General features: G+C 41.8%; 4 protein-coding genes and 1 non-coding gene across 7 annotated transcripts; 4 read left to right on the top strand and 1 right to left on the bottom strand.

Annotated features, from left to right (window-relative positions):
- Window positions 1–201: 201 nt before the first annotated feature.
- Window positions 202–274, top strand: trnar-acg (transfer RNA arginine (anticodon ACG)). The gene has a single exon. It is a non-coding gene; the product is annotated as a tRNA-Arg (tRNA).
- An 862-nt stretch (window positions 275–1,136) lies between these two features.
- Window positions 1,137–5,652, top strand: vamp3 (vesicle-associated membrane protein 3 (cellubrevin)). Its single transcript, XM_085924871.1, has 6 exons — window positions 1,137–1,282; window positions 1,349–1,488; window positions 2,307–2,385; window positions 3,759–3,917; window positions 4,042–4,093; window positions 4,218–5,652. Coding segments are annotated over exons 2-6 (309 nt in total). The 5' UTR covers window positions 1,137–1,282; window positions 1,349–1,486; the 3' UTR covers window positions 4,235–5,652.
- A 314-nt stretch (window positions 5,653–5,966) lies between these two features.
- On the top strand, window positions 5,967–15,605 carry per3 (period circadian clock 3). Of its 3 annotated transcripts, none has more exons than XM_085923413.1 (22): window positions 5,967–6,141; window positions 7,820–8,176; window positions 8,286–8,446; window positions 8,530–8,648; window positions 8,928–9,126; window positions 9,528–9,579; window positions 9,659–9,807; window positions 9,930–10,008; window positions 10,090–10,196; window positions 10,305–10,461; window positions 10,632–10,740; window positions 10,864–10,992; window positions 11,079–11,187; window positions 11,273–11,369; window positions 11,460–11,596; window positions 11,670–11,834; window positions 12,109–12,360; window positions 12,438–13,321; window positions 13,437–13,617; window positions 13,824–14,010; window positions 14,175–14,325; window positions 14,397–15,605. In XM_085923413.1, the coding sequence occupies exons 2-22, from the start codon at window positions 7,941–7,943 to the stop codon at window positions 14,508–14,510; spliced, it is 3,774 nt and encodes a 1,257-aa protein (XP_085779539.1). In that variant the 5' UTR covers window positions 5,967–6,141; window positions 7,820–7,940; the 3' UTR covers window positions 14,511–15,605. The 3 variants fall into 3 exon arrangements, with proteins under 3 accessions (XP_085779539.1, XP_085779537.1, XP_085779536.1); XM_085923411.1 differs by having other exon boundaries at window positions 11,258–11,369; XM_085923410.1 differs by having other exon boundaries at window positions 11,255–11,369.
- Window positions 15,381–21,470, bottom strand: mxra8a (matrix-remodelling associated 8a). The gene is made up of 11 exons (XM_085923414.1): window positions 21,250–21,470; window positions 20,787–20,813; window positions 20,035–20,340; window positions 19,856–19,957; window positions 19,651–19,784; window positions 19,269–19,448; window positions 19,026–19,167; window positions 16,604–16,762; window positions 16,371–16,484; window positions 16,219–16,287; window positions 15,381–16,152 (listed from the first exon to the last, which is right to left on the bottom strand). Exons 1-11 carry the CDS (start codon window positions 21,296–21,298, stop codon window positions 16,130–16,132), a joined length of 1,305 nt encoding a protein of 434 aa, XP_085779540.1. The 5' UTR covers window positions 21,299–21,470; the 3' UTR covers window positions 15,381–16,129.
- Window positions 21,471–22,330: 860 nt separating this feature from the next.
- On the top strand, window positions 22,331–24,966 carry psma5 (proteasome 20S subunit alpha 5). Its single transcript, XM_085923914.1, has 10 exons — window positions 22,331–22,458; window positions 22,698–22,748; window positions 23,083–23,149; window positions 23,261–23,387; window positions 23,790–23,857; window positions 23,925–24,032; window positions 24,107–24,165; window positions 24,247–24,349; window positions 24,432–24,518; window positions 24,636–24,966. Exons 2-10 carry the CDS (start codon window positions 22,720–22,722, stop codon window positions 24,711–24,713), a joined length of 726 nt encoding a protein of 241 aa, XP_085780040.1. The 5' UTR covers window positions 22,331–22,458; window positions 22,698–22,719; the 3' UTR covers window positions 24,714–24,966.
- Window positions 24,967–25,355: the final 389 nt, after the last annotated feature.

Here is a 25,355-nt window from a genome sequence, read left to right as displayed (position 1 = left end):
TGGCAAAGGTTTTGAGACTATGTTTATTTCTATTCATTTTGAATGACTTTATAGTACACTGGCATTAAGTACCCACTTCCTAAAAGAAACTAGATCGGATGGTGGCATTTGATGTCACCGTTTAGTCATGCAATTTAATCAAATCCGCGATAGAACACAGTCTTACCTATATATTGTAAGTTAGAATCGTGTCATTTCAACGGGCCAGTGGCGCAATGGATAACGCGTCTGACTACGGATCAGAAGATTCTAGGTTCGACTCCTGGCTGGCTCGGAATTTTTTGTTTGCTCTTGCTTTTTTACATTTAAAGAATGTCGTTAACGAAACAATTTTAACCAAAACCGTACTGATGAAAAGCAAACTTATAATAGATATAAAAGTGAAGAATTAAAATAACTGAAAGAACTTCAATTGTTTTGCTTGGAAATAAAATTTAAATTATGTACTTTTTAAGTCAACTTTTCTTTACTTAAAGCACTCGCTTGCAAGGAGGCACATTTACTAAAATCACAAATCTTGAAATCGCTGCACGCCTCATGCGTCCGATGTAATCTAAAATGGAGCCCAAGCAGTTCAATATCTGTCCTATAGATGGGAGCATTGTCCATTTTATTTCTCGTCTTGATTCGAATGCAGCCTCACTGTTCACATTCCGGTCATGATTTATTTTTCAATGTCTGCCAGAATCCTACATACAGACCTGTAAGGTGGAATCACATTTTTTTTGCAGTGAAGAAATAAGACTAATAATAATAATAATAACTAATAATCGAATAATTGAAAGAGAAAACCTATGGCGAATGTTCATAGCAAACATCCTGATCAAATATGTATCAAATGAGATGGAAGCAGTTATAATGGCACGAGTATATATGCAAATGTTGATTGAATTAAAACAACATTCTTTTATTTACAAATTTATACAATTTTCTTTGGTTCATAATGTCACATGCTCATCACGCGTCTTTTCTCCACGTCTTTGAATTGGATGTACAACTCAATTTTCCTTAATATGCTAAATTATTAAAGTGATGCTTTGGGTGAACGACTGTTGCAATATTGCACTTTTGTTATTATTTTAAAGTGCTTTATTGTTTTCTATGTGGCCGTTACTCTTCATTGTTGGCGGAAGTACGTCGCCTATTCACGTTGCATTCAAGTAATCCCGTATTCAGTGGCCAAAGATCGACTTTCACATCTGAAAACATTTACTTGTATTTTTTTTGTCAACAATGTGACGTCACATGCAATATTTACCGTTTATTTTGTCTAATTCTAGAGGTAAAACACACGACGGTAGTTACACTAATTAGTTAACTTCTGCCAAGATGACAGTTTCAAAATTAGTTTGTCCAGTTTCACTTCGCTGAGCGCTGGGAACGCCAAAGTTCCGAGTTTCCGACTTCCCACAACGCAGCTCAACTACGGGTTAGAACACGCTCCAAAGAAACATCCGGTGCACGATAAAGCAACTTTCACTTCACGATGTAAGTTTTAACTGTCTAAAGTATGTGCACGCATAAACACGATCGAGTTGTTGGATCAAACAAGTTTAGAACACTCAATGTGGTTGTTTAACAAAAGTCGAGCGTAGCATACGCCCTAAATTTAGCTGTTAGCATGCAACAAGTGCTAATTCGTCAACTAGTCAATTTCCCCCCATGTTTGCATTAACTGTACAAACTTTACATTTGATCCGAGTAACTTCATCATTTATTCTCAATGTATTACCAATAGTTTTTAACGACTTTATTCTTTGCCCTGTTCTCAATTTAATGCAGTTCACTTGAGTTGAATTTAGCATCCCGAGCTGCTAACCCAAAGTTAGCTTCTCAACGTAAAATCTACATTTACTATTTTTTTTTGTTACCACAAGAAATGAAGTAATTGGTCTAATGGTCAATCGTCTCATGAAACTGACTGCACGGCATTTGGGAAAAGTTTTGTTTGAATGGCTTTGACGGATAGTTTTAGGTCTAAATTCGCTCAGGCCAAATTGTGTTATGAATACGATGAGATGATTGACGAGCTGCAAAATGTAAAAATGTTTACATGGTTTGTAATCGTTTGTGTGTTTTTGGTTTTCTTTCGGCATGACATTATCTTATCAGTGGGAGTGGGTGCGCAGAAGGAATGCAGTGACATGGTACCGGTTGCATGTAGGCCTTATCCAATGTCACAAGTTTACTTGTTAATCTGTGCTTGTGATGATTTTTGACAGGCATCTCCATTTTTTTCTTTTTATTAGAACAGTGGTACTTATGTACAGATTTATGCAAATATGTTAAATCTTATGTTTCTCCAGGTCAGGCTCAGTTCCAGAAGGTGCTGGTGCAGGGTCGAGCAACAAACGTTTGCAGCAGACCCAAGCCCAGGTCGATGAGGTATGATAGATAACTCTGCACTATTTATCTATTTATTGATTGATCTATTTATTTAAATCATACTGTTCACTGCATCAATTTTCAATAGTTGAGTGATCACTGTCACTGACTCTTGATGACAACAAATGCACTCTATTTTAATTTTTTTATTTCAACTTTAAATTCAAATAGCTCAAATTCATTACTTAACTGTTTGTAAGTGTAGATGAATTGTGATAGTCTACATGTGTTTTCTAAAGTCATGTTAATATCCGGATTTCAAACTGCCATTGATTCTATGCATGACACGTGTTGAGATAGTTTTGTGTGATGAGTAAGGGTTTGATGTCAGCAGTTTGACTGTGGAACAGATCTTTAACAGATTACAGATAAGTGATCCCTCTTCGCAGGAAATTGTTTGAAGTTCATGAATGAATTTTATTCAAACTCAGTTGTTGCATCGTAAAAGCACCAAATTTGCGCTCACTAAAGCTTATGAAAGGCACTTCATTATATTCCATATTGAATAAGTAATAGTCACAACACCTTTATAAGCACCCATCTGTTGACAAACTAACCAAATCAAAATATTTTCTTGTAGTTCTGTTTATGTATGGGGGCAAATGACGTCTGTACGGAGCCTTTATTGATCATCCCTCCCTCTCACTGCCCCTGGCTCCCCTTATGACTCACTGCTTCTTGATGTTTGTCTTGAACAGCGAATTACATAACCCTCGCCGTCCGTGTCTGTTCTGGATCGCCACTATGAGGAATGTGCTGCCCGCAAACACATGTTCATTCACATGCCTAAAAATAAAAAAGGCACTGCTCCGAAATGACGTACGACAACACGCCCTTCCCATTTCCTTTTAAAATGCTCAAACTCGCCCCTCCTTCACTGAGCGTCAACTTTAAGCGTGTTCACGGAGCCTCCAATTGGTCGTCGGAGGCTTATATAATCAGTCCCTGCTTATGTAATGCTTGTGCACTCCTCTGCACTCTGCAGCTCTTTGTCTGAGGGGAGTGGCAATAGTAAGGTTTGTGGATCAGTGGAACATGTGGGTTTAAAAGTCCGTTCCCTGTGACTGAAAAGATTTTTACGGGCCGCAACTAACTATTTTGAAGAAAAAGATGGTTTTGTCCATTTTTTTTCTGTCTCGTTTGATGAATCAAGAATAAAAATGTTCTGTTTTCCATTCCGTTGATTCAAACGGATTTCGAAAAATGGTTGTGTCTTGAATAATTCACATCAGTATACAGTTTCAACAGCAAACAACGGTATTTAAATATTCATTTAGTTCTCAGCTGCTATACATGTATGAAATGGTGGACATTGATTCAACTTGTATGTTGTAGCCCACAAACAACGAACGGATCATATGTGGCGTTTGCAGGTGGTGGATATTATGCGCGTGAATGTGGACAAAGTGCTGGAACGGGACCAGAAGTTATCGGAACTGGACGACCGAGCAGATGCACTCCAAGCTGGAGCATCCCAGTTTGAGACCAGTGCTGCCAAACTGAAGAGGAAGTACTGGTGGAAAAACTGCAAGGTATAATTTGGATAGATGTGTTGCAAAGCATGAGTAACTTTTTTTGGTTTTTTTAAACAAATACATCTTCAAATCAAGTCGAGCTGAGTGTCGTGCTGATATTCTCTGCCTATCTGCCTTCCAGATGTGGGCCATCCTGATAGCTGTCCTACTGATTATCGTGGTCATCATTATTAGTGAGTATTATGCCATACACACTACATGTCACCTTTGCCCCCTCCCCCCCAAAAAAATTGCACTCCTACATTTTACACGTTTATTTCAGAAGATTTAACTTTCATGCTCTTGCTTTATTTTCAGTTTGGTCCCAAGCCTAAAACGGCATCGAGAAGAGGAGATGAGCAACAAGCATCATTGAAAGGCAGAGGTCACATGATTAGTGGCTTCTTAGTTCACATTTTCTTCTCCTTTGAAGGGGAGGGGTCTTCATTCCTTATCTTGTATGTGTGCCAACATGTGCCTCAATACATTATGGGCTTACTCACAAGCCCGACCTGTGCAATGCCACGTATGAAACACACATGAACAGAAACTTAGCTAATTGACCGAAACTACACTAATGTCACATGGTGAACAGAAAATTCTGCCTCTTCAGTCTCACTTTTATCAAAACATACACCAAAGCCTTTAATGACATGATGTGGCGTATAGTTGTAAACTCCTCTTGTATTTTGTTTTTACGTTTGAAAACTAGCCTTCAAAGTGTGTGCCATAAGAAGTACTTTCCAAAATGTTCCTGCCCTCCGCTGAAGCAAATTCAACATTTTTCAACTTTGTAAGAATCCTCCTGTTCTGCATTTTGTTTGTGCCTTCAAAAGACACAGAGCTGTTCAATTTGCATGCCTTAACTTATTTATACGCATGGCTGAATGCTCATGAACTTATTTTGCAAACATATTGGTTGCTAGATAAATAGAAAAATATACTTTATGAATTCCTTTAGGGAAATGTTGGTTATAGTGAATTCTATTGTGAAATATATGAAATAATTAAATTGATCATCTCAAATCGACAACTTAGAAGGAGCGTATGTTTATGCCTCGGTTCATAATGTTATATCCATTTGCATCATTGTCTCAGGAATGACTTGGTGTGCAGTTAAAGGTAATTTGTGTTTTGATTTGGATTTATGTCTACAGTAGAGATGCCAAACAACATATGGCCACGATAGCTCACCATGCAATTTAAACGAAACTTCAGAACCAGTTCTAGAAGGCAAGGTGACTGTAATGTCATTTGTTAGCATTTAACTCACATGGTAAACATTATTTAAGTATTCAGTGTGGTCCTCAATGGACTGAACTGGCCCCCGATTGGAAAAAACGTTTTTGCGCACTTCCTCTTACTGTCAAGCCAATGGATTGATAAATTATGTATAATTATCTACCTGATGGAGTCTATTGTGCCTTCCGAATGACTGTTGCAGCTCACTTGCTCAATTAACTTACACGAGTGTATTTTTACATAGATGTAACCCATCCGAATAAAGTGCATACATGTGTAATTAATGTCGTTTTATTCAGCTATGCTTTTCGAAACTTCGTACAGAGCTAACCTTAAATTCTTTTTGTTTGGTTTGTGTCCATTGCTGCTAAGCACTTTAGCGGTTGGAATTTGTTCAAAAAACTTGGGTGGGGTGACAGTGTGAGAATTACCTGTATTGTGCCAACACTGGATGATTGCTGTTGCTTCTTATTAAATCATTAAATATTGCCTGATTACTTTATCACTTGGATTTTAGTGCCAGTGTTGTTTTTGTTTATTCATACACATTGTTAAAAGTATTGTGCATCATCTTTCTCATTTTTACTGCTTTATTTGACCACAGTTTTAACAGCAGCGATGTGAAAGGGTTCATTCCTACGGTGACGAAGAGGCAAAACGCAAAGTGCCTGCTCTGATTTGCGTACTTGTTTTCCCTCTGTTGTGTAACATGGAGGTCCACGTGAACCACGACCGTTGTTTGACGAACCAATTTGTAGACACGCCCACTAATATCGTATCTGCCACTCACAGAACACATGAATTTCTTTGTCCAATCATCGTGCACTGGGCGGGGATTATATTCAACTGGACTCACGTTGCACAAATGTGTCAAGCGCACGGGAGCACTAAGAGACTTAGCCTAGCTGAGTTCGAATAAAAATAAATAGTTGAATTACGACCAGAAGACACGTTCATAGGGGAAATACATTTAAGTGGATGCAAGCGTATGGAGCAAAAGGTAAAATATTTCACAAAAATTTGGTTATGGTATGTTTTGGGCTATTGCTAGTAGGTAAGCTAGCAAGCCACATCATCCACATAAATGTGAAAGTAAATCTCGGAAATAATATTTGTCAGATGGTCCTTATTTCATATGTATTGGCGAACCCCGGGAAACAAAGTGATCGTTTTAACGTAGTCGATCGAGCTCTTGTAACGGCCGTCGATTGTCTTCGGCGAGGAGCCGATAAGTAGCTAACGTTAAGTCACATCTCTGCCATAACCCAGCGGAATGTAACAAGCTGTTGCTATTAAACCATATCAGTTATAATTGATATATACTCAATATAGGTATTGATATAAAATTGATATTAGCAGTCATCTGGAGTTCCCTTTCATGTCACGTTTTTCAATGATTCACGAGATTTAAAAGGCACTCCTACGATTTGTTTTGTTCTCGCATATTATCGCTGGAAAAGTACATTTGTATATGTCGTAAACAAAAGTAGCTCAAAGATAATTGCTAGTTAACTAGTGAATGGTGTTAGCGGTCCCCCCCCCCCTTAAGGTTATCTGGTTTAATGTGGTGACGGTGGCGCACTGGTTGGCACGACCGCTTCATACTTAGGAGGGTGCGGGTTTGATTCCACCAACGACCCTCCCTGTGTGGAGTTTGCTTGTTCTCCCCGTGCCCGCATGGGTTTTCTCCGGCCACCCTGGTTTCCTCCCACATCCCCAAAACATGCATGGTAGGCCGTGAGCACTCCAAATTGCCCCTAGGTGTGAGTGCGAGTGCAGATGGTTGTTTGTCTTTGTGTGCCCTGCGCTTGGCTGGCAACCGGTTCTGGGTGTCCCCTACTGCCTGATACCACTGGTATAGGCTCGAGCACGCCTGCGACCCCCGTAGGGACAAAGCGGTACAGAAAACGGATGCATGTTGTGACGGGGCCATTAACTGTCAATAGAGGGTCAAGTTTGTTTTTGACTTGTCACCATAAAGTGTTCCCTCTTTGAAAAATCTGTTTACTACCGTTTTAAGGCAGAAAAAACGTTGTACTTTCCCCTTTTTAAACTTTTTTTTTTTTAAATTGTAACTTTAGTAATGTGTTCAAGTCTTCTGAGTTCGTTCTTACATTTTGTATCTATTATATAAGGCCTGAAAATACATAGATGTTTGGATGTGCGCTAATTTATAGTTTGCTTCAAAGATGTTTGCTAATTTAACACCATGTCCAACTATAATCATAAAATAGGATGTCTTATCAAGTCTGTTGTGTTGTCAAGGTCAGGTCAGATCATCATTATACCCACACAACAATAAAAAAAAAAGTTTTTTTTAAACAACAGTTGCAATATGTCAAGATGGCTTCCACTCTTCCAAATTGAGCTCCCTGATTATGTAATCCTGCAGAGTCTATGCAGGATATTTCCACTGGCTTCTGTTTGAGCTTCTCAGCTTGCAGTGGATATAAAAAGTCTACACACCCTGGTTAAAAGGCCAAGTTTTTAGAATGTAAAGAAAGACCACCCCACGTGTTTCCACCTTTAATGTGACCTACATATACATGAGAAACAAACTGCAGCATTTGAAGAGGCAAAAACTTTGAGTTGATGCCATCCAATTATTTGTTGCTCACCATCAATTAGAAACCATGTGATGTCTTGTTAAAATAGATTTTTATCCTCCAAATCTGCAGAACTGAAAACAAACCACCTCTTTGGCATTCCATGAAAATTAAAAGACCCTATGGAACCCATTCCTGTTTTTGATCATATGAAGACCCCCGCTGATGAGGGCGATTGTCGGAATTACCACTAATGTGTGACCAAAGTGAAGAGATGCCCGCCGGTGACAGCGGCCCAGATGGAGAGGAGCCCGTGATACAGTCTTCAACAGGGCAGCGGGTCAGACAGGTTCAGTCTACAAGTGTTCACGTTTGTGGAGAGGTGGCACAAGAAGACGAGGAGATGACTAGTGGATCGCACGACCTTGCCTCCCCGGAATATCACAGCACCGGAAGCGCCACAGAATCCACCTCGGCTTCCACAAAGAGGTATTCTGACATTTAGACATTTAAGAAAAGACATTATTCGACACCACAAATATTTAAATTTGATGATCTCAACCCTGCGTTGCCTTTGTGTGTTTTTGTCTCTGTGCAGCAGCATGAATGCAGATGGCAGCAGAGGTCAAGTCCACAAAGAAATGAAGAACACAGTAGCTGAGATGAAGAAGCGGCTTCCGTCTGACAAACGCAGCCGCAGCAAAGCCAGCACTGTCGAGGCCTTGCATTATGCCCTCAAGTGTGTCAAGCAAGTACAAGGTAACCCTGCTTCTTCAGGGAAACCCCAAGATTCTCAACCAGAGGAACTTGTGTTGATAACTCAACAATGTCATTCTCTGCAGCCAATAGCGAGTATTACAAGTTGCTGATGCGAAACGGCCACGACGAGAAGAGCAATGCCACCGTTTGCACCCGCGAAGAGCTGGAAAGAGTCACCTCGGAACACACTCTTAAGAACACGGTACACATGCCATCACTCGCTATTTATTGAACATTATTCTCACTGCAACCTTACACTTTGACGACACACCACGCAATCAACCGTTTTCCTAAACCCATCCCGATTTGATATTTTCATCATTGTTGTTCATGTAGTGCAGCTACATTTGCATGTGTTCCTTATTTTTGCCTTACACCTGGGTGGGTGTGTGAGTGTATTTGTGTTTTACTGCTTTTGTGTGCGTGTGACCTGGCTTGCTTGTGTGTGTGTGTGTGCGTGCGCTTCTGTGTCCTTACGCAGGATTCCTTCGTGGTGGTCTTCTCCCTGTCGAGTGGCCGCGTTCTGCACGCGTCCGAGCAGGCTCCCAGCATCCTGTGCTGCAAGAGGAAGTTCCTCGAGTCGGCCAAGTTTGTGGAGTTGCTCTTCCACCAGGATGTCAAAGTCTTCTATTCGCATACGGCACAGCCGCATCTGCCGCCCTGGACCAACTCGCACACAGGTGTGTTTGCGACACAAGTATTCCAATCTTTTTTTTTTTTAAACATATATTTTAGTATTAGTATTATATTACTATATTGTTTTGATTTTTCTTGGTACTTCTGCCAAACCCAAATACATGACTATATTGTGGTGAGATAGAACATCCATCATGGAATAACCTTTTAAATATTGATGAAGATTCCTAATACACTGTAGGAAGTTATTTCATCTGTTTGGTCACTCTGTTGTGAATGGAATTGTACAGTGTACTGTCTATCCGGACAGCTTGGGTGAGTGAGGTTTGCGAGATTCTGTAACTACTGGTTGTTTGCCAAATGTAAGGTGGTTACACTGGACTGCTTGTATCTTACTGAATGCTAAGAGCAACATAAATAAAAGTCTTTGTGCTTACCTCCACAGCGGGGGTATTATTTGACTCTGCCCAGGTCAAGTCTTTCTTCTGCAGAATCAGGTCAGCATGAAAACAAAATTATGATTATTTTATTTTTTTGTAGAAATGTGTTGAATCCACTGCATACTTTGTGTCTAAGAGGTGGCAAGGATTGTGAGGGGGAGATGCGCTACAACCCGTTTCGTGTCACGCCTTACCTGCTGAAGGTGCAGGGAACTGGGAGCAGCGGGGAGGAGAAAGAGCTGTGCTGCTTGGCCCTGGCTGAACGCATCATTTCAGGATATGAAGGTGATGATCATTAATTCCATAGTTGCTGCATTCAAATGATTTAATTTTATGCTTGATGTGCGAATAAATGACGGTAGGTACTTCATTTGCTTCAAGATTGTGCGTGTTCTTTACTCCCCCAGCACCTCGAATCCCCATGGACAAGCGCATCTTCACCACCACACATTCACCTGGCTGCGTATTCCTCGAAGTGGATGACAGGTCATTACCAGCTCGCATCTGCAAGTTAGGAATACAAGTGAGCATCAAGTCAATTTAAGGTCATTCGGTGACCTCCCACAGGGCGGTGCCATTGCTGGGATACTTCCCTCAAGATCTGATCGGCACGTCGTTGTTAACCAGCGTTCATCCAGAAGACCACGCCCTCTTGCTGTCTATGCACCGAAAGGGTAAGTTTGACTTCTGGTACCAATCCTGGATGACTACAACTTCAAACTGCTAGTTTTTGTGCTCTTATATCCCCCGCCCCTCATTTTATGATACTTTTTATCACGTAGTGTTGAAGTATGCGGGTCAGTCACCGTTCGAACACTCGCCGGTTCGATTGCGCTGTCAGAATGGAGATTACATCACATTGGACACCAGCTGGTCCAGTTTCATCAACCCTTGGAGCCGCAAGGTGGCCTTCATCATCGGACGCCACAAAGTCAGAACGTAAGCAGTAACAAAAGCAATTCGTAACCATGCTGAGTTGTCAGCTGGAAAATTCAATGACTGAAGACAAAGTCAGAACGTAAGCAGTAATTCATAACCATGCTGCGTTGTCAGCTGGAGAATTCAGTGGCTGAAGACTTAATCATTTTGCTTGTGTGCCTTTCAACTAGGACTCCACTGAACGAGGACGTGTTTGCTTCTCCCAGTAAAGTAGATTTAACTGTGACGCATGAAGAAATTAAAGATTTGCAAGCCAAGATCTATAAACTCTTCTTGCAGGTGATTCTTTAATTGATATTACTTAATATTCCTCATTTACATATTTGAGTTCATAATATTGCTTGCTCAAGAAATTCTTTTTTTTTTTGGGCTCACCTTCATTAATGATCTTTCTGCCCCCAGCCTGTCCATACCAACGGCTCCAGTGGTTATGGAAGTTTAGGAAGTAACGGTTCTCATGAGCATTACATCAGCGTCGCTTCTTCGAGCGACAGCAATGGTAACTTGTGGGAGGATTCACACCGAGAGCCTGTAAGTCACATAATCACCACATGCTTTCTGTGAAGTGTCAGCGCTGCAGCCAAAGTGAATTACATTGCATCTTTGTGTCGTTGCAGATGACTCTTCAGCAAATCTGTGCCGATGTGGACAGAGTCAGGAATTGGGGGCAGCAGCCCTATTTTGATTCCAGCCACAAAATTGGTCGTCTTGGTAAACCCGCCCCAGGTAATGGAAATGAACAACATCTGTGGTCCTTGTAAATGTGGGTTGAAATGACCTTCTCGTCTCATAGCAGCACACTTGGTTCCAGTAACCTCCAATCCTGAGGTGGGGGAACCTGAAGAAAGCAGGAAACAGACACACATTCCCTCCTACCAGCAAATCAACTGTGTGGACAACATTATCAGGCATGTGTGACCATCTTGTGTCATCGTTATCAAATGCCCAAACTCTTGTCCATCTGTTTCTCAACTGTGTCTTTGGCCGTTGTCATACAGATACTTGGAGAGCTGTACGGGGCCAGCTCTGAAAAGGAAAAGTGAATGTCATTCCCTCGCCACTTCCTCGTCATCCTCCACCTCGGAGGACGACAAGCCTGCCGGAGCCAATGAGATGACTCAAGCTGCCTCAGATGGTAATAAACACACGTCTCAAGTTTGCTTGTTCGATGTTGTTTGTTTTTCCTGAAACGTGTTCTCCCTGTCCAGTGGCCATGTTGGAAAGCGAGGTGTCGGTCGGGCCTAGCACCGCGGCAGTTGTTGGAGCTCCTCTCACAGACATCACCATGTCCACTAAGGCAATGAGCGTGGTCTCTGTCACCAGTCAGTGTTCATACAGCAGTACCATCGTCCATGTGCCCCAACCTGAATCAGGTATGTGCAGCGCACGCTCTGTTCGGATATGTGTTTAAAGAACTCGCCATTGTAGTTAGAGCAAATTAAAACGGTGCGCTTGATCAACAAACCATGGTGTCGCGCTTGGGGCGCTTCATTTGTTTCACATCAAACTCATCCTAATGTTTTTTTATTGATTTACATACCAAAGCCCCAGTCCTGTTTGAAGAAAACTTTCCGTATATAATACATAATGGACGTGTTCTAATGTGGATGTAATGTCATAAAACACTGGTATGGTTCCTCCCAACAGAGGCTACGGCCCTCGAGGATGTGCCAATGGGCAGCGAGCCCACTGATGCTGCACCAGCCCCGGTCCGTCCTACACCAAGCCTGGCCACTGAGGAGCGCAGATTTGTTGGTCTCACCAAGGAGGTGCTTTCGGCTCACACGCAGAAGGAGGAGCAAGAATATGTGGACCGGTTCCGCAATCGCATTCTGCAGAGTCCCTACAGTTTCTACCTCCAGTTGGACAACAGCTCCATGGCTCACTCGCAACACAGAGGTTTGTGTTGACATGAATTGATCATACACAAATATTTTTGTGCATATTAAAATGCCCTATTTGATATAAAATTTTAGGTGAATATCCACGTCCAATGAACGTCGGTGGGCTTAGCCGCACTCGAAGAGCAAAGCCCAGACTTAGGCGCCCCAAACCGGTGTGTTCGTCAGACAGCTATGCTTCTCCGCCCGGACCTACTCGCCGTGTCCCAGATTCCTCGTGGCCCTCTTCTGAATCCTCCCAGCCACAGATGGCAATGCCCTACAATCAAACCTCTCCACTTCAAGCGCCATTCTTTCCCATGTTGGCTACTCAGCCCGCCCCAGAACAACCGCCACGACTGCAACAGCTACCCGGAACCCCTCCCCTGGTGGTGCAAACCCCTGACCAGAACCAGTTCAACTACAATTTCCATCTCGTGCAGCAAAATCAGACCTTGCCGGGCATGCAAAATATACAGAAGGAACCCATCCAAAATGTGCAGAGTATCCCCAATTTTCACAATATACAGCCCATGGCTCCAGCCCAGAGTATCAATCCTTTCATGACACCGGTCATGGCCGTCATCCTGCCTAATTTCCCAACTTTCACATCAGGTTATCCACCCATTTTCTCCACCCCCACTGTCACCATGCTGCCCCAGGCACCCATCACCATGGCAGGATTCCCCCCCGATGCTCCCTTCGTGCAACCCCAGTTCCAAGGCCAGCCACCCCAGTTCCAAGCCCAGCCCGTGCCCCAAGCACAGACATCTCCCGGGCCCCTCCTGGGTTCCCCCAGAGCCTGCTCCTCGGTCGGGGAGGAGGAAGAGACGGCAGACCCGCGTGCATTGTTCTCCAGCTCGCGCTCAAGTTCTCCACTTCAGCTCAACTTGCTTCAGGAGGAGCTGCCCAAACCGAGTGGACAGAGCAGCACCGGACACAACCTAGCAGAAAGCCTTCATGAGCAAGCTGACAACGAGGTTACAGCAATAAAATATCTCTCATCACAAAGAAGACAATTACCTTAAGAACAGATCCAGTCATAGATCACTCGGTCCACTTTTGTGTTCTGACCAAACATTTTCTCCTCCCCAGGTTGATGCCCCGAGTGATTCTGGGAACCAAGATGCTCAGTCCACATCCAGTGAGCTACTTGATCTCCTGCTGCAAGAAGATGCACGGTCAGGGACTGGTTCCAATGCCTCCGGGTCTGGATCGGGGGAGTCTGGAGGCTCACTAGGATCTGGGTCCAATGGAACCTCTACTTCACACACAGGTGTAAATCATGAATAGAGCTTTTCCTCAAACCAATTATGGCTGATCTGATTGTCATCCATCATAAAGAGAATTTAAGCATTCGATATTAAATCTAATATATCGAAATCTTCTCCGTTGAGTACACTACTCAAGTATTACGCTCCACTCAGACATAACAACTTAGCAGATGAAGCTAAATGAGTCCCGCTCTCTTTGCGGTTACAGGCAGCAGCAACAGCAGCAAATATTTTGCCAGTAACGATTCCTCAGACACATCACGCAAAGCCCGCAAGAGCCAGGAAGCTCCAGCAGAGCACCAACGCAACTTCGACAATCAGGTGGAGAGCTCGCTGTGGAGCATGATCCAGCACACGTCAGAGCATGTCATGATGACGTACCAGATCCATACGAGGTAAACACAAACAGTACCCCCCCACCACCCTTTTTATTCCAGTGTTGATGCTTTTTTTTTTTTTTAACAAAATAACATTTATTACCTTTTCATATCGTAAGGCTCTGCTAGTGTTATCGATGTCTTGTCATCCCGATGTGTATTTTATTGATTACCTCCTGCAGGGACCAGAGTGAAGTGTTGGCTGAGGACAAGGAGAAGCTACGAGTGCTTCAGCCTCTCCAGCCGTGGTTCAGCCAAGATCAGCGAGAGGAGTTGGCCCTTGTCCATCCCTGGATCCAGCAGCACACAATCCCGCAAGAGATAGACACTCAGGTGGGAATGGGCAAACTAGCTGATGGTCATTCATGTTCCGTTGCTCATCTAAATATTCTCGTGTCCCTCAGGGTTGTGCAACTTGCAACGTTGGTACGGGAGCAGCCCATTCACCTCCGCCCCCAGATCCCGACAGCTCGTCCCCTCTGGAGGTCCTGGAGCCAGACTCCATTGCAGACACTTGAGAAATCTGACCCCAAACTACCATCCACTCTCGACAACTCCCACCACGCATCTTGTCTGATCGGGCCGGAGGATTTATTCTCCATTTGTTAGCCTAGCTTGATTTGTATAGGGGGCAAGAGACACGGACATTTGATTTTTAAAGGTATTCGTGCTCCGTCAGCCTAAAGCGACTGCTGTCATGGGACCAGGACTACGTTACTTCTCCGTGTTGTTTCAAATATATCTCTCCTTGTCCTGCCCCCTGAACAAGAACATACTTTCAAACTGGCCCTGTAGGTCAGATGTCACCATGTGATAGGACAAAGACCCCACCGGCCCGGTCCAAGTATCAAGCGACACCCTTCGATGGAGTAAAGACTCTTTTTAGGAAGGTGGGTCTCATCGTTGGCACCCGCTGAACATGAGCACTGTGCGCACAAAGACATTACTGCCCTCGTTTGTGCATCCCAACACAAAGCAAGCACTTAATGTTGGTACACTTTGTACAGCACACCAACTTCTTCAGTGACATCATGTCACACTGCGGCGGACACATGGTAGATTGTTGTAAATGGTTGTCTGGATACAAAGATGAGCTGCTCTTTGTAAAATGATGCGCTTCATCTTATTGAATGAATTGCTGCTGGAGTATCAATTCTGTATTCCGTCGGTTGATTGATTGTCTGTCGCTGAGATGCCCGCCAGTTATGCGACCTACTCAACTACAGCAGAAAGCACTATGATGATCAATTCAAGTAGAATTTACAGCGCCCCACCTATGCGCTTTTCGTAAAAATCCTGCCCTATTTTCAACTCGCTACTTTCATGTGATGCTGGAATTCCTTTTTTGCGAGTGTGTGTTTCCACTTGACTCTGAATGTTGTAGCTACTTACGTGCGATTGTGAGCACGTGACAGCTGCTTCCTTCCACACGGTGGCCCATTTTGTCCGAAACCAACCTGGCTTTCTACCAATTTTAGATTGAGATGATATAAAACAGTTTCATGTTTTGTAGGAGAAATGTACACAAAACGGCAGTGTATAAAAGCCATTTGTCTTGAATTCAGGGACTGTTTGTGACACAAAGGAATGAATAAATGAACTATGATGTCTGACCTTTTTTAGTATGCTTCTTTGCACATCAATAAAGTAAAAAGTAGACAAAAATGTTTTAATACATGTTCAAAACAATTGCATGATTATGCAGGCATGTAACTACTTCCGTAACATGCTGAACAACATTTTGGAAGAGCACTATCTGCTATAAGAAGCCCCTCAATGTACCTTTAGTCCAGAGAAAATAAAGCAACAGTAGAATGTAAGTTGGACAAATACATCAACGCTGTAATAGAACCTTGATTCACTATTTACAACCGAGTCAGGCGTCATTTAAAATACAGTATTGCACCTACATTTAATAACCACAAGGTGGCACTGTGGTGTCTTGTAGTATCGCGGCTTGACCGTGACATGATGAACAAAACATTCATTCACTTTTTTTTTTTTTGTGCCTTGAGAAAAAAACATGAAGGCTTGGTCACACATGCATCTCTATGGAATCTCCCCTGCCAAAACTTCCATCAGTGTGGGCTTGACGAGCAGCCTCTGGACCAGCCAGTGACCCCGATAGTCACTTCTCTCACTTACGACACTTCTGCATTTCTGAAAGGTTAAACACTCAATTCAAATCATTTCTTTCTTTTTCTCTTCACATGTTTTTTTTTTTACCTTCATCCAGATCAATGACTTTCCTCTGTGTGTTCATGTTGACTTCTTTCAGCAGGTTGTTTTTGAACTCTTCAAATCATACAGGAGGGAGGAAGGTGATAATGTAATATTCACTGAAACAACAAGACGATGTTGGGTTCCTTTTCACTTACCGAGTCTCTCATCCGACTCCCGGATGGGCAGCGATGTCTCTGCAACTTCCATCTCAAACTCATCGGAGCTGCATCGACTTCGGTTGGACCTTGTGGATCCCACTGAGTATACCTCTGAAAGCAGAAGAAAAAACCAAATCACAGTGAGAAATTAAATATATTGTATTTCTTTCAATCTATAGTCAGCAGCCACTTTTTACTTTATCACAATAATCATTGATATTAATTCAGACCTGTTGTTCTACGTCTGCGTGTGATGAGGATGATGATGAGGACGACAAACGCCAGAAGGAGGAAGGCAGTGAGGACGAAGCCCAGAGGCAGAAGAAAGTGCTGTCTGTGGTCGGGGAGGACGACGTTGATGACTCGCGGTGACTCCACTTTGTCGGCATCTGAACGGCGATGAAAACAACCTTTCAGCATTTTATCGTCCCATCAAGCAGTGAGTGTGTCATCGCAAATCTGTTCACCATTTTAACATGAAAGATTTCTGGTTTATTTTACTTTCGTCATAGGTTTACTTAAATCCAAACATCATCTTCTCTCTAGTCCATTGACTGTACTAAAATGGTGAACTCATTTCCAGTCGGACGAAAAAGGTTCACACTCAGCGTATGTAAGCCAAAAAGCAAACAGTCATGCCGTATGACTCGTTCTCGCCAGTAAAACCATCAAAAGATGATGAGTGCCAGTGAAGGAAGGCCGCACGGAAACATACTGAACTGTTTGTTTCTTGGGAGCTTCCCAACAAAATTCCTAACTTGATCCTAGATTGCAACACACTGGATATGTTTATGTTTGTGTATCCGCTGGTCTGTCCACTTCTTCATTTAGTGGGATGATGAAGTAAAGAACTGACCTACATTAAATTCTCTCTTTAATTCACCTCTCTCTCTTTCCCCTGTCTGTTTTTCACCAGATGCTAGACACATGAAAAACACACTCCACCTTTTTTTCCCCCTTTTCCTACCAAAAATACTTTCCTGACTAAAGAAGACAGGAAAATAAACCTGAGTATGTGGGATTCTAAAGGAGGGAAAAAAAATCCAGTAAGCCTTCCAGGCTGTTGATGGAAGCCAAAGTCAACATGGTAGAGGACAGTCAGAGAGACGGACGGCAAAAAGACTGAAGATAATCTGTCTTTTTTTTTTTTTTTTTTTTTTTATATCACGTATAGATGGATGGATGTTTGTGATCTGCCTGGATTAGAAAGATAAATTATTTGAAAAGTTTTTTCATAATTCCTGTGATTTATGGTTGCAAAAGTGTGCACACCCTCCTATAACAGGGGGATTAACCAATTACATTCAAACTCATGTCACACTTATGCTAACAATTTATTAGCCTGTAAAAGGATTAAGGTTGTTCCAGGAACAGATTGTTTATTTTTGTGCAAATCTTCTTGTAATCCTTTGGAGGAAAGGAGGCCGGGGTGAGAAATTTCCATTCTAATTAAATCATAAATGAAAAAACTCTTTTTAAAAGAGTGCTGGAGGCTCTTCTGTAGTTCTGAGAGAGAAGGATTAATTGTGAGGGCAGAGATGGATTTCAACTCCTGTGGATAAAATTCCACTGGATTGAGATCATATTGGCACAGACACGCACAGGCGTATACACACACATTTGCACACAAACACACACACTTAACCACAGGAATTTCTCCAAAACCTTCTAAATGATTTTGCCACATTTATACATCCACCATTATCAGTTATGACTAAAAACAAACTGTCTGCTTTCACCCTTCTTCTCTTCTTCTGTTTTATACTGAGAAATGTGAACTCAGAAATGTGAGCATCAACCGAAGAATGTTGTTTATGCATGAAAAACAACGCCACATCCTGTAACTCACACAGGCAAATATACAAACAGACTCAGAATGAGAGAAGGCAATTAAAAGTCCCCCGATGAAAAAGGCTTCTTTTTTTTTTTTTTTTAAACGGAGGGTAAGCGAGGGCCTTACATGGTGACTGGGTGGTGCGTTTGTGGTTTGCGGGGAATTTAGCGTCAGACAAGCTGAGAGAGCAAGAAAAACAAATGAAACAAACAGAAAAGGGTCTTTCGCACGTAGAGGCGAAATCACAGATGCGGAGAAAGAAAATGAGGTCAAGAACAGATAGGAACTTTTGTTTTCTTTTTGCGCTTAATTGGACTCAAGATAGTTTTAGATCAAGTCTGGTAAAGTCCTTAAAGTGACCTGGCGTGCTTACGTGTGTGTGTTTTAGAGAAAGCTTGAGGGAGTGAGGGGAGTGTGTACACTTGAGTGAGTAATGACTTTGACTTTACTTAATGTTTTACAGTCAGTTGGAGTATGAAGACATGTTATTCTAGTTTTTGATAACTTAAGTGAATGTAGAACCAATTATAATGCGCTTTTTCCTCGCAGCAGTCTGAAAAACTATTAGCAAGGTTTACTTCATAAATATTCTCACCCCTCCAAAAATGCGTGTATGTTTTTTTTTATCTCTTTAACTAATTGTTAATCTGAAAAAAAAAAAGAAACTGTAAAAACAATTCAGGAAATTTTTTTTTTTATAATTATAGTGCGTGTATGTTTTTTTTTTATCTGTTTAACTAATTGTTCGTCTGAAAAAAAAAGAAACTGTCAAAAACAATTGAGGAAAAAAATATATAATAATTATAATTATAGTTTACCTTCGTCAGCACTGGGCAATGCTTTAGCTGGAATTGTGGCGTGAATCACCGGTGGTTCCACGGTGACCTGAAACTGTCTCCTCTCATGTAAACCACAGTAATGATGATGAAGGTGACACGAGTACATCCCTTGGTCAGTGACCTAAACAGTTAGCATATGTAAACAATTAAGTCAATTCTTACGTAACGTTCGTATAGAAATGTGCTTTCATTATGAGATTACACATACAATACAAACTCTACCTGTAAATCCGATATGGTGAGTGAAAAGTCTCCCTCTGAGAAGGCCTGGTTGCTGATGTTCATCTTCCTTCGGAGGAACGAGGGTCCGTAACTACGCTGCTCCCCTGAGGCGTACAGATCGACCAAACGATCTGCACGATCGTGGTAGATTCCCGAGGACTGACGGTCCCAGTGGACCACCTGGGGGGGGGTAGCAAATTTTTGTGGTCATTCGGAGTCGGTGTAGATCATGGGTTGGAAAAAGTTTTGTGCTTCAGGACCACATGAAAGACTCCAGGGGATTACATCAGTCCAGCAACTTTTCTGACTCATCTCGTAAACGCTGAGCAAGACAGATTAGTACTCTGTCCACCCCTGTTGTGGAAGATGACATCACACCCACCTGCTGATTCTCTTCTTCATTGCCCCAGTCTGTCCACACGTTTCTCCTGTTGATGCACGGTAGCACCACAGTGCTCCCCACTAGGACCACGAACACCACTTTGTGGCCATCCCAGTAGCGCTGCTCTTTACGACCTGGAAGAGTGCACAGAAAAGGTCACAGCGTGTCACCATTTTACGCTTCGGGATCGGAGATGGCGACATACGGGATTTGGTGACGTTCAGTTGCACTCGGACCGTCTCGTACAAGTGGCAGTAGAGGTGGTGGAGGTTACAAGAGTACAGGCCTTTGTCGTTCATTGTCACATCTAGCAACAACAGTTCAGCCAATATAAACTTCGTAGGAATTTCCATTTAGCTAGATGAGAAGGTTTAGGAGTGTGACCTTTGATGATTAGTGAGAAGTTCCCATCTTTGAAGGCTTTCTGGGTGAGGCCGACTCTTTTCAGGTTGTAGGAGTTGTATATCCTCTGCTCTCCAGCAGAGTACATGTCCAGAACTCTCTCCATGCTGTCGTCCACGTGGGGCCGGAACACGTCCCAGTGGACCACTCTCTGTCTGTCCCTATGGTTGTCTCTGGTCCACACCATGCGGCCACTGACGCACTGTAACGTCACGACGGAGCCAGCAGGGGCGCTCACGTTGTAACCAGCTACCACAACGCTGCTGCTGCTATCTGACTGGCCGTCCACTGAGGGCCGCAGAAAGGTCACACACAAGAAGATACATTCAATTAAAAAATGATATTGGAAAAAAAACAAGTATTTCCAAAGTGTGGGAAATTGAGTCTTCCCTCATTTATAATTGAAATGCAGTAAGTCCAGTATGAATGATTTCATCGCGCACTTTTTGTGTCACTGTCTGAGGGTGGTGTTTCCAGAAGACTTTTTTTCCGACATTTTTTCAGAGACAGACAGAAAAAAAAAAAAAAAGAGGCTCATTTTAACTTGAGTTGGGTCAGCGGGTTTAAATAACACCAATTTTTGTACTTTATTACCCTCAATCTGCTGTGTCTTGCTTTAAATCCTCTGGCGCCCACATCACACACTTTGAAAAACCGCTGCTAAAAACCACAATCATGCACATAACTGCGCACACACACACGCACACACATACACACGAATGACTGTTACACACCTGCAGTGAAGAAGTAGACCACAAACACTGAAAGACAAACAGAGTTAATCACATCACAATTTGTTATTTACAGTATGAGGAAATTGGGGCCATTATTGGAATGTCTCAAGGAAATTAGTTCCTCATTCTTTGTATCTTGACATTTAAATGACAATACGTCTTTCGTGAAACTTATTAAAACACAACTGAACAAAATGTAACTGCTGCTTTGTACATATTTAATCCACATTTAGCTTTTTTGTGCTTGCTAGTTACTGCTTAAATGTTAATATGTCATATCAAATGTCATATTCAGTATAACAGTAAGACTCTATGTTTGCAGTCTAAAATGAGATCATGAAGCTATTAATGAGCCATTTGTATGTCCTGTAGAAGACAAAGAGATTGTGAGAATAAATAATGAGAATTACCTACAGTAAAAATGGAACAAATAAAATTTGTTGACATCAGCAGCTAAACTTACTGTGGATTAAGAGCAGAGACTGAAAAAAGATCTCCCGGTGACTCTTCATGTTGCTTCTATTTAGTACGGTTTCTCAGGTTGAATACTGTCCTTGTGAGGAAAAATAAACAGTCTTCTTTATTCCAACACCACTTTTCTTTTTTAAGGTTTGAAAAGACTCAGCTGTAGTGGAGACTTCTGCACAGAACCAAAGTGAACTGTTCCCATCCGGCGAAATGAAACCTGACACAAGCAAACCCCTCCTCTCAGAATTCTACCCGAGACATCCCAAAGAAAATCCTGCCATTTTCATTTGGTTCATTTGTGTTTATGGAGTTATTTTATTATTACTTTTTTTTTTTTTACTTTCAACTTCCCCTACTGTAGGACCCACTAAGTCAAGTCATGGAATACTTTGTACATGAAAAGCCCCTTTTTTGGTAAAGAATGAAAAGGTACTTTATTCTAGTTTTGGAGGAACTGTATTGGTGGAAAAAAATAAGTACTGAAGTATTGTTGGCAGGAAAATGAGGCAGCAAGATAAATGCTGTGATAAAAGAGTTTTGAAAAATTCCCTAGATTTGCTGCATTTCAGTTAGATTCATAAAGTGGAAAACAATGAGCAATGATGAGATTTTTCTTATTGTTGTGACTTTTCCGTCCGTCCGTCCGTCCGTCCGTCCGTCCGTCCGTCCGTCCGTCCATCCATCCATCCATCCATCCATCCATCCATCCATCCATCCATCCATCCATCCATCCATTTTTGTTGGAATCGGGGAAACAGTGCCATCGTGTGGCAGTCTGGTTGTTCAAAATAAGAATAAAAAAATAAATAATGTAATAAATAGTATACATTTTTTGTACGAATTTTAAAACTTCATATAATTTATAACGAGGTGTATTTATTTCACATTAGCGGGTCCCTGAGCAGGGTTTTCATGAAAGGTTATTGCTATAAGAAAAATATATTAAAATTCATCACGGGCATTCTATGGTTACCGATGTAAAAAAAACGTAGCTTTTAAATTACGTATTTGTCGCATATAAACTTTATTTTATAAAGTTATTAGAGTTTGTAGTATAAGATTTTATCAAATTATTTTCACTATACGTACTACGTTGTAAGGGAACTTTTATTACACTTTTGTAACACACGGACTTTTTCCGGTGTTACACACTCAACGATTACCAGAAACTAGCGAACTCATTCAAGGGTTTGTTCAACACAAGGTAAATTAGTTTAACAAAGATATAAAAGCATAGTCTGCTTTGGTTATTTTGTGCTTATGTTAATCATACACAATACTGTTTGGGGAACAGTTGATGGATATTTAATCTATCCAGTGTTTCTGTTTTGTACGAGGGATAGCTAGCATGCTCGCTAACTATAGCTAGCCTGTTGTCACGGCGAACTTAAATACAAATACATTATGTAGTATTCTTATTTGTTTTCTCTTGTTTATTCGTAGTACTCCTGTTCAAAGTTGAACGATGTTCCTGACGAGATCAGAATATGACAGGTTGGTGTAAACAGCGATGTAATACAAATTGCTTTGTCATTTATTAGCTGTTTCTTCTTGCTACTCCTAGTGAACAAACACAAAGGAAAACAATCATGTCTTGTTTTGTAGTGGTGGAATTGAATGTAGTCATTCCAACTACTCTGTGTACAAAGTTTATCCTACTTTGGCAATTAATTGTCAAGTCTTGGTCTATTTCACTTTCGTTTTTGGACGTTTCTGACAAGCGTCAAACCTTGCATTTGAAGTTTCATAAAGTATAAATCCAAATGTTATTTCCCAGCAATAGTTGGTAATGTATAATAATCACCATTCATGATTTGTTATATTTCAGAGGCGTCAACACATTCTCTCCTGAAGGAAGGTTATTTCAAGTTGAATATGCGATTGAGGCTATAAAAGTGAGTGTTATATCGAACTCCCTCCTAAATATTTTATAGTACAATAAAGTCAGTGTTACTTGGTCAGAATTCTTTTGTATGGGTCTTTTATTGTTCCCATCTTGTTTGCAGCTTGGCTCCACAGCCATTGGTATCCAGACAACGGAGGGGGTGTGTCTGGCTGTGGAGAAGAGGATTACCTCTCCATTGATGGAGCCCAACAGCATTGAGAAGATTGTGGAGATCGACAGTCACATTGGTGAGTAGTAGTATGAATTTCACTTTCACTTTACTTTTTGCAGGAGAATGGAACCTCTCAAGAAAGTATTTGTTTTCTCTGTTTGAATAATGGGAATCAATGGAAAGTCACATAATAATTTCCAGTGTCAAACTGTTGCCACTGTATAACCTAGAATAATATATATAACTTGTTCACTGACATTGACAGGTATAGTTGTAAAGTATGTTTTCAAGAGGGATGGGTAGAGGATAGTCTAAGGCTGATTCACTGTAAACTTCAAGTTGGGAAACCACTTTATTGACGTACAACCACCAGCGATGCACCATTTTAAATATGCCCAAGCTCACTTCCGATGCAGAAAGTAAGGTTACATTAACGCTAATTTTGTTTTGTTTTTTTGCTGTGTGTCTTGTCTCAAAGGTTGCGCGATGAGCGGCTTGATAGCTGACGCTAAGACTCTAATTGACAAAGCCCGAGTGGAAACACAGGTATCGAATTCTTCAGCTTACCTTGCTTACCAGCTGGAGTTGATCTGAATTCTCTACTCATTTACAGAACCATTGGTTCACTTACGACGAGACCATGACGGTGGAGAGCGTGACCCAGGCCGTTTCCAACCTGGCGCTCCAGTTTGGGGAGGAGGATGCCGACCCTGGTGCGATGGTCAGTCTCTTTGCTCTTCGTCTGTTCTAAATGTGAGGCGTGCCAGTTGAACTTCTCTTGTGCTTCCTCGACAGAGTCGACCATTTGGAGTTGCGCTTCTTTTTGGAGGGGTGGATGAAAAAGGACCTCAATTGTATATCATTTTTACTAGTTGTGCACATTGAAAATATCCGAGTATTAAAAGTGCCACATTGACCCCTTTCATTTAATCTAGGTATCACATGGACCCTTCAGGAACCTTTGTGCAGTGTGACGCCCGAGCAATTGGCTCAGCGTCTGAAGGTGCACAGAGCTCCCTCCAAGAAGTCTACCACAAGGTAGAGTCGTTAAATCGGCCGCGGTTATTCAGTTTAAGAAGATAAATCACTCAAAGTTGCCTCTTGTGTTGGAATCCTCTAGTCCATGACGCTAAAAGATGCCATCAAGTCATCTCTCACAATTCTGAAGCAGGTGATGGAGGAAAAGCTCAACGCAACCAACATTGAGGTGTGTGTGTGTGCCTCATTTGACTCATGAATTGATCACACGACATCCACATAGACCACATTGGCTACTAGTTTTGCTGTAGTTCAAAATTTTGAGGAAGGTTGTTTTCCTCTTTAGCTGGCAACGGTGGAGCCGGGAAAGACCTTCCACATGTACTCCAAAGAAGAACTGGAGGATGTGATCAAGGATATTTAGATGATTTTCAGCGCAGGCACCAGAGAACAGGAAGTATACCTGGCCTCAGTCTCGGGCCACAAAACACAACTTTCCATCAGCACATCCAACTCGCTGCACCCAGATCGTTTTGGATTACACCAGAGGTTTTTGTTGATGAGATGTGCTCATGGACTTCTTGCCTATCAGCGTCTGGAATCGGCAGGAAGAAAACAGGGGGAGGGGGATTTTTTTTCTAAAAATCAGTACTTCAATTAAACTGTTGTATTCCACATTTAAATGACTAGGCCTATGTTTTCTTACCCTCCACCCACAACTGATAGGAACTCCACAAGAGCCTCTCCTCATATAAACATCTTTATTTCTGGGAGTTCATAACTCTAAAATTTTTTACAGTTCTGAAGTTACTGGAAGCCTGTATATTTCTCTCCACGTTTCAAGCAAAGTGAAAATGAAATTTAAGAATTATTGGAAAAGATAAAATAGGAATAGGATCACTTGCAATGGCTCCAAATTTGTTGATACACTAAATTAGATGCTTATTTCTTTTTGATCACTTTTTTACTCAGTGATATGAAACTACAACACACTTTAAAGTTGTGCACACACAATTAAAAAAAAAAAATACAAGGTGAGATGTTGCTATTCTAGTTTAATCTCAGT

The sequence above is a fragment of the Syngnathus leptorhynchus genome, chromosome 11, assembly GCF_054491065.1.
Source record: "Syngnathus leptorhynchus isolate UIUO chromosome 11, UIUO_Slep, whole genome shotgun sequence".
Classification (NCBI taxonomy): Eukaryota; Metazoa; Chordata; class Actinopteri; order Syngnathiformes; family Syngnathidae; genus Syngnathus; species Syngnathus leptorhynchus.
This window is presented reverse-complemented; position numbering and strand designations above follow the sequence as displayed.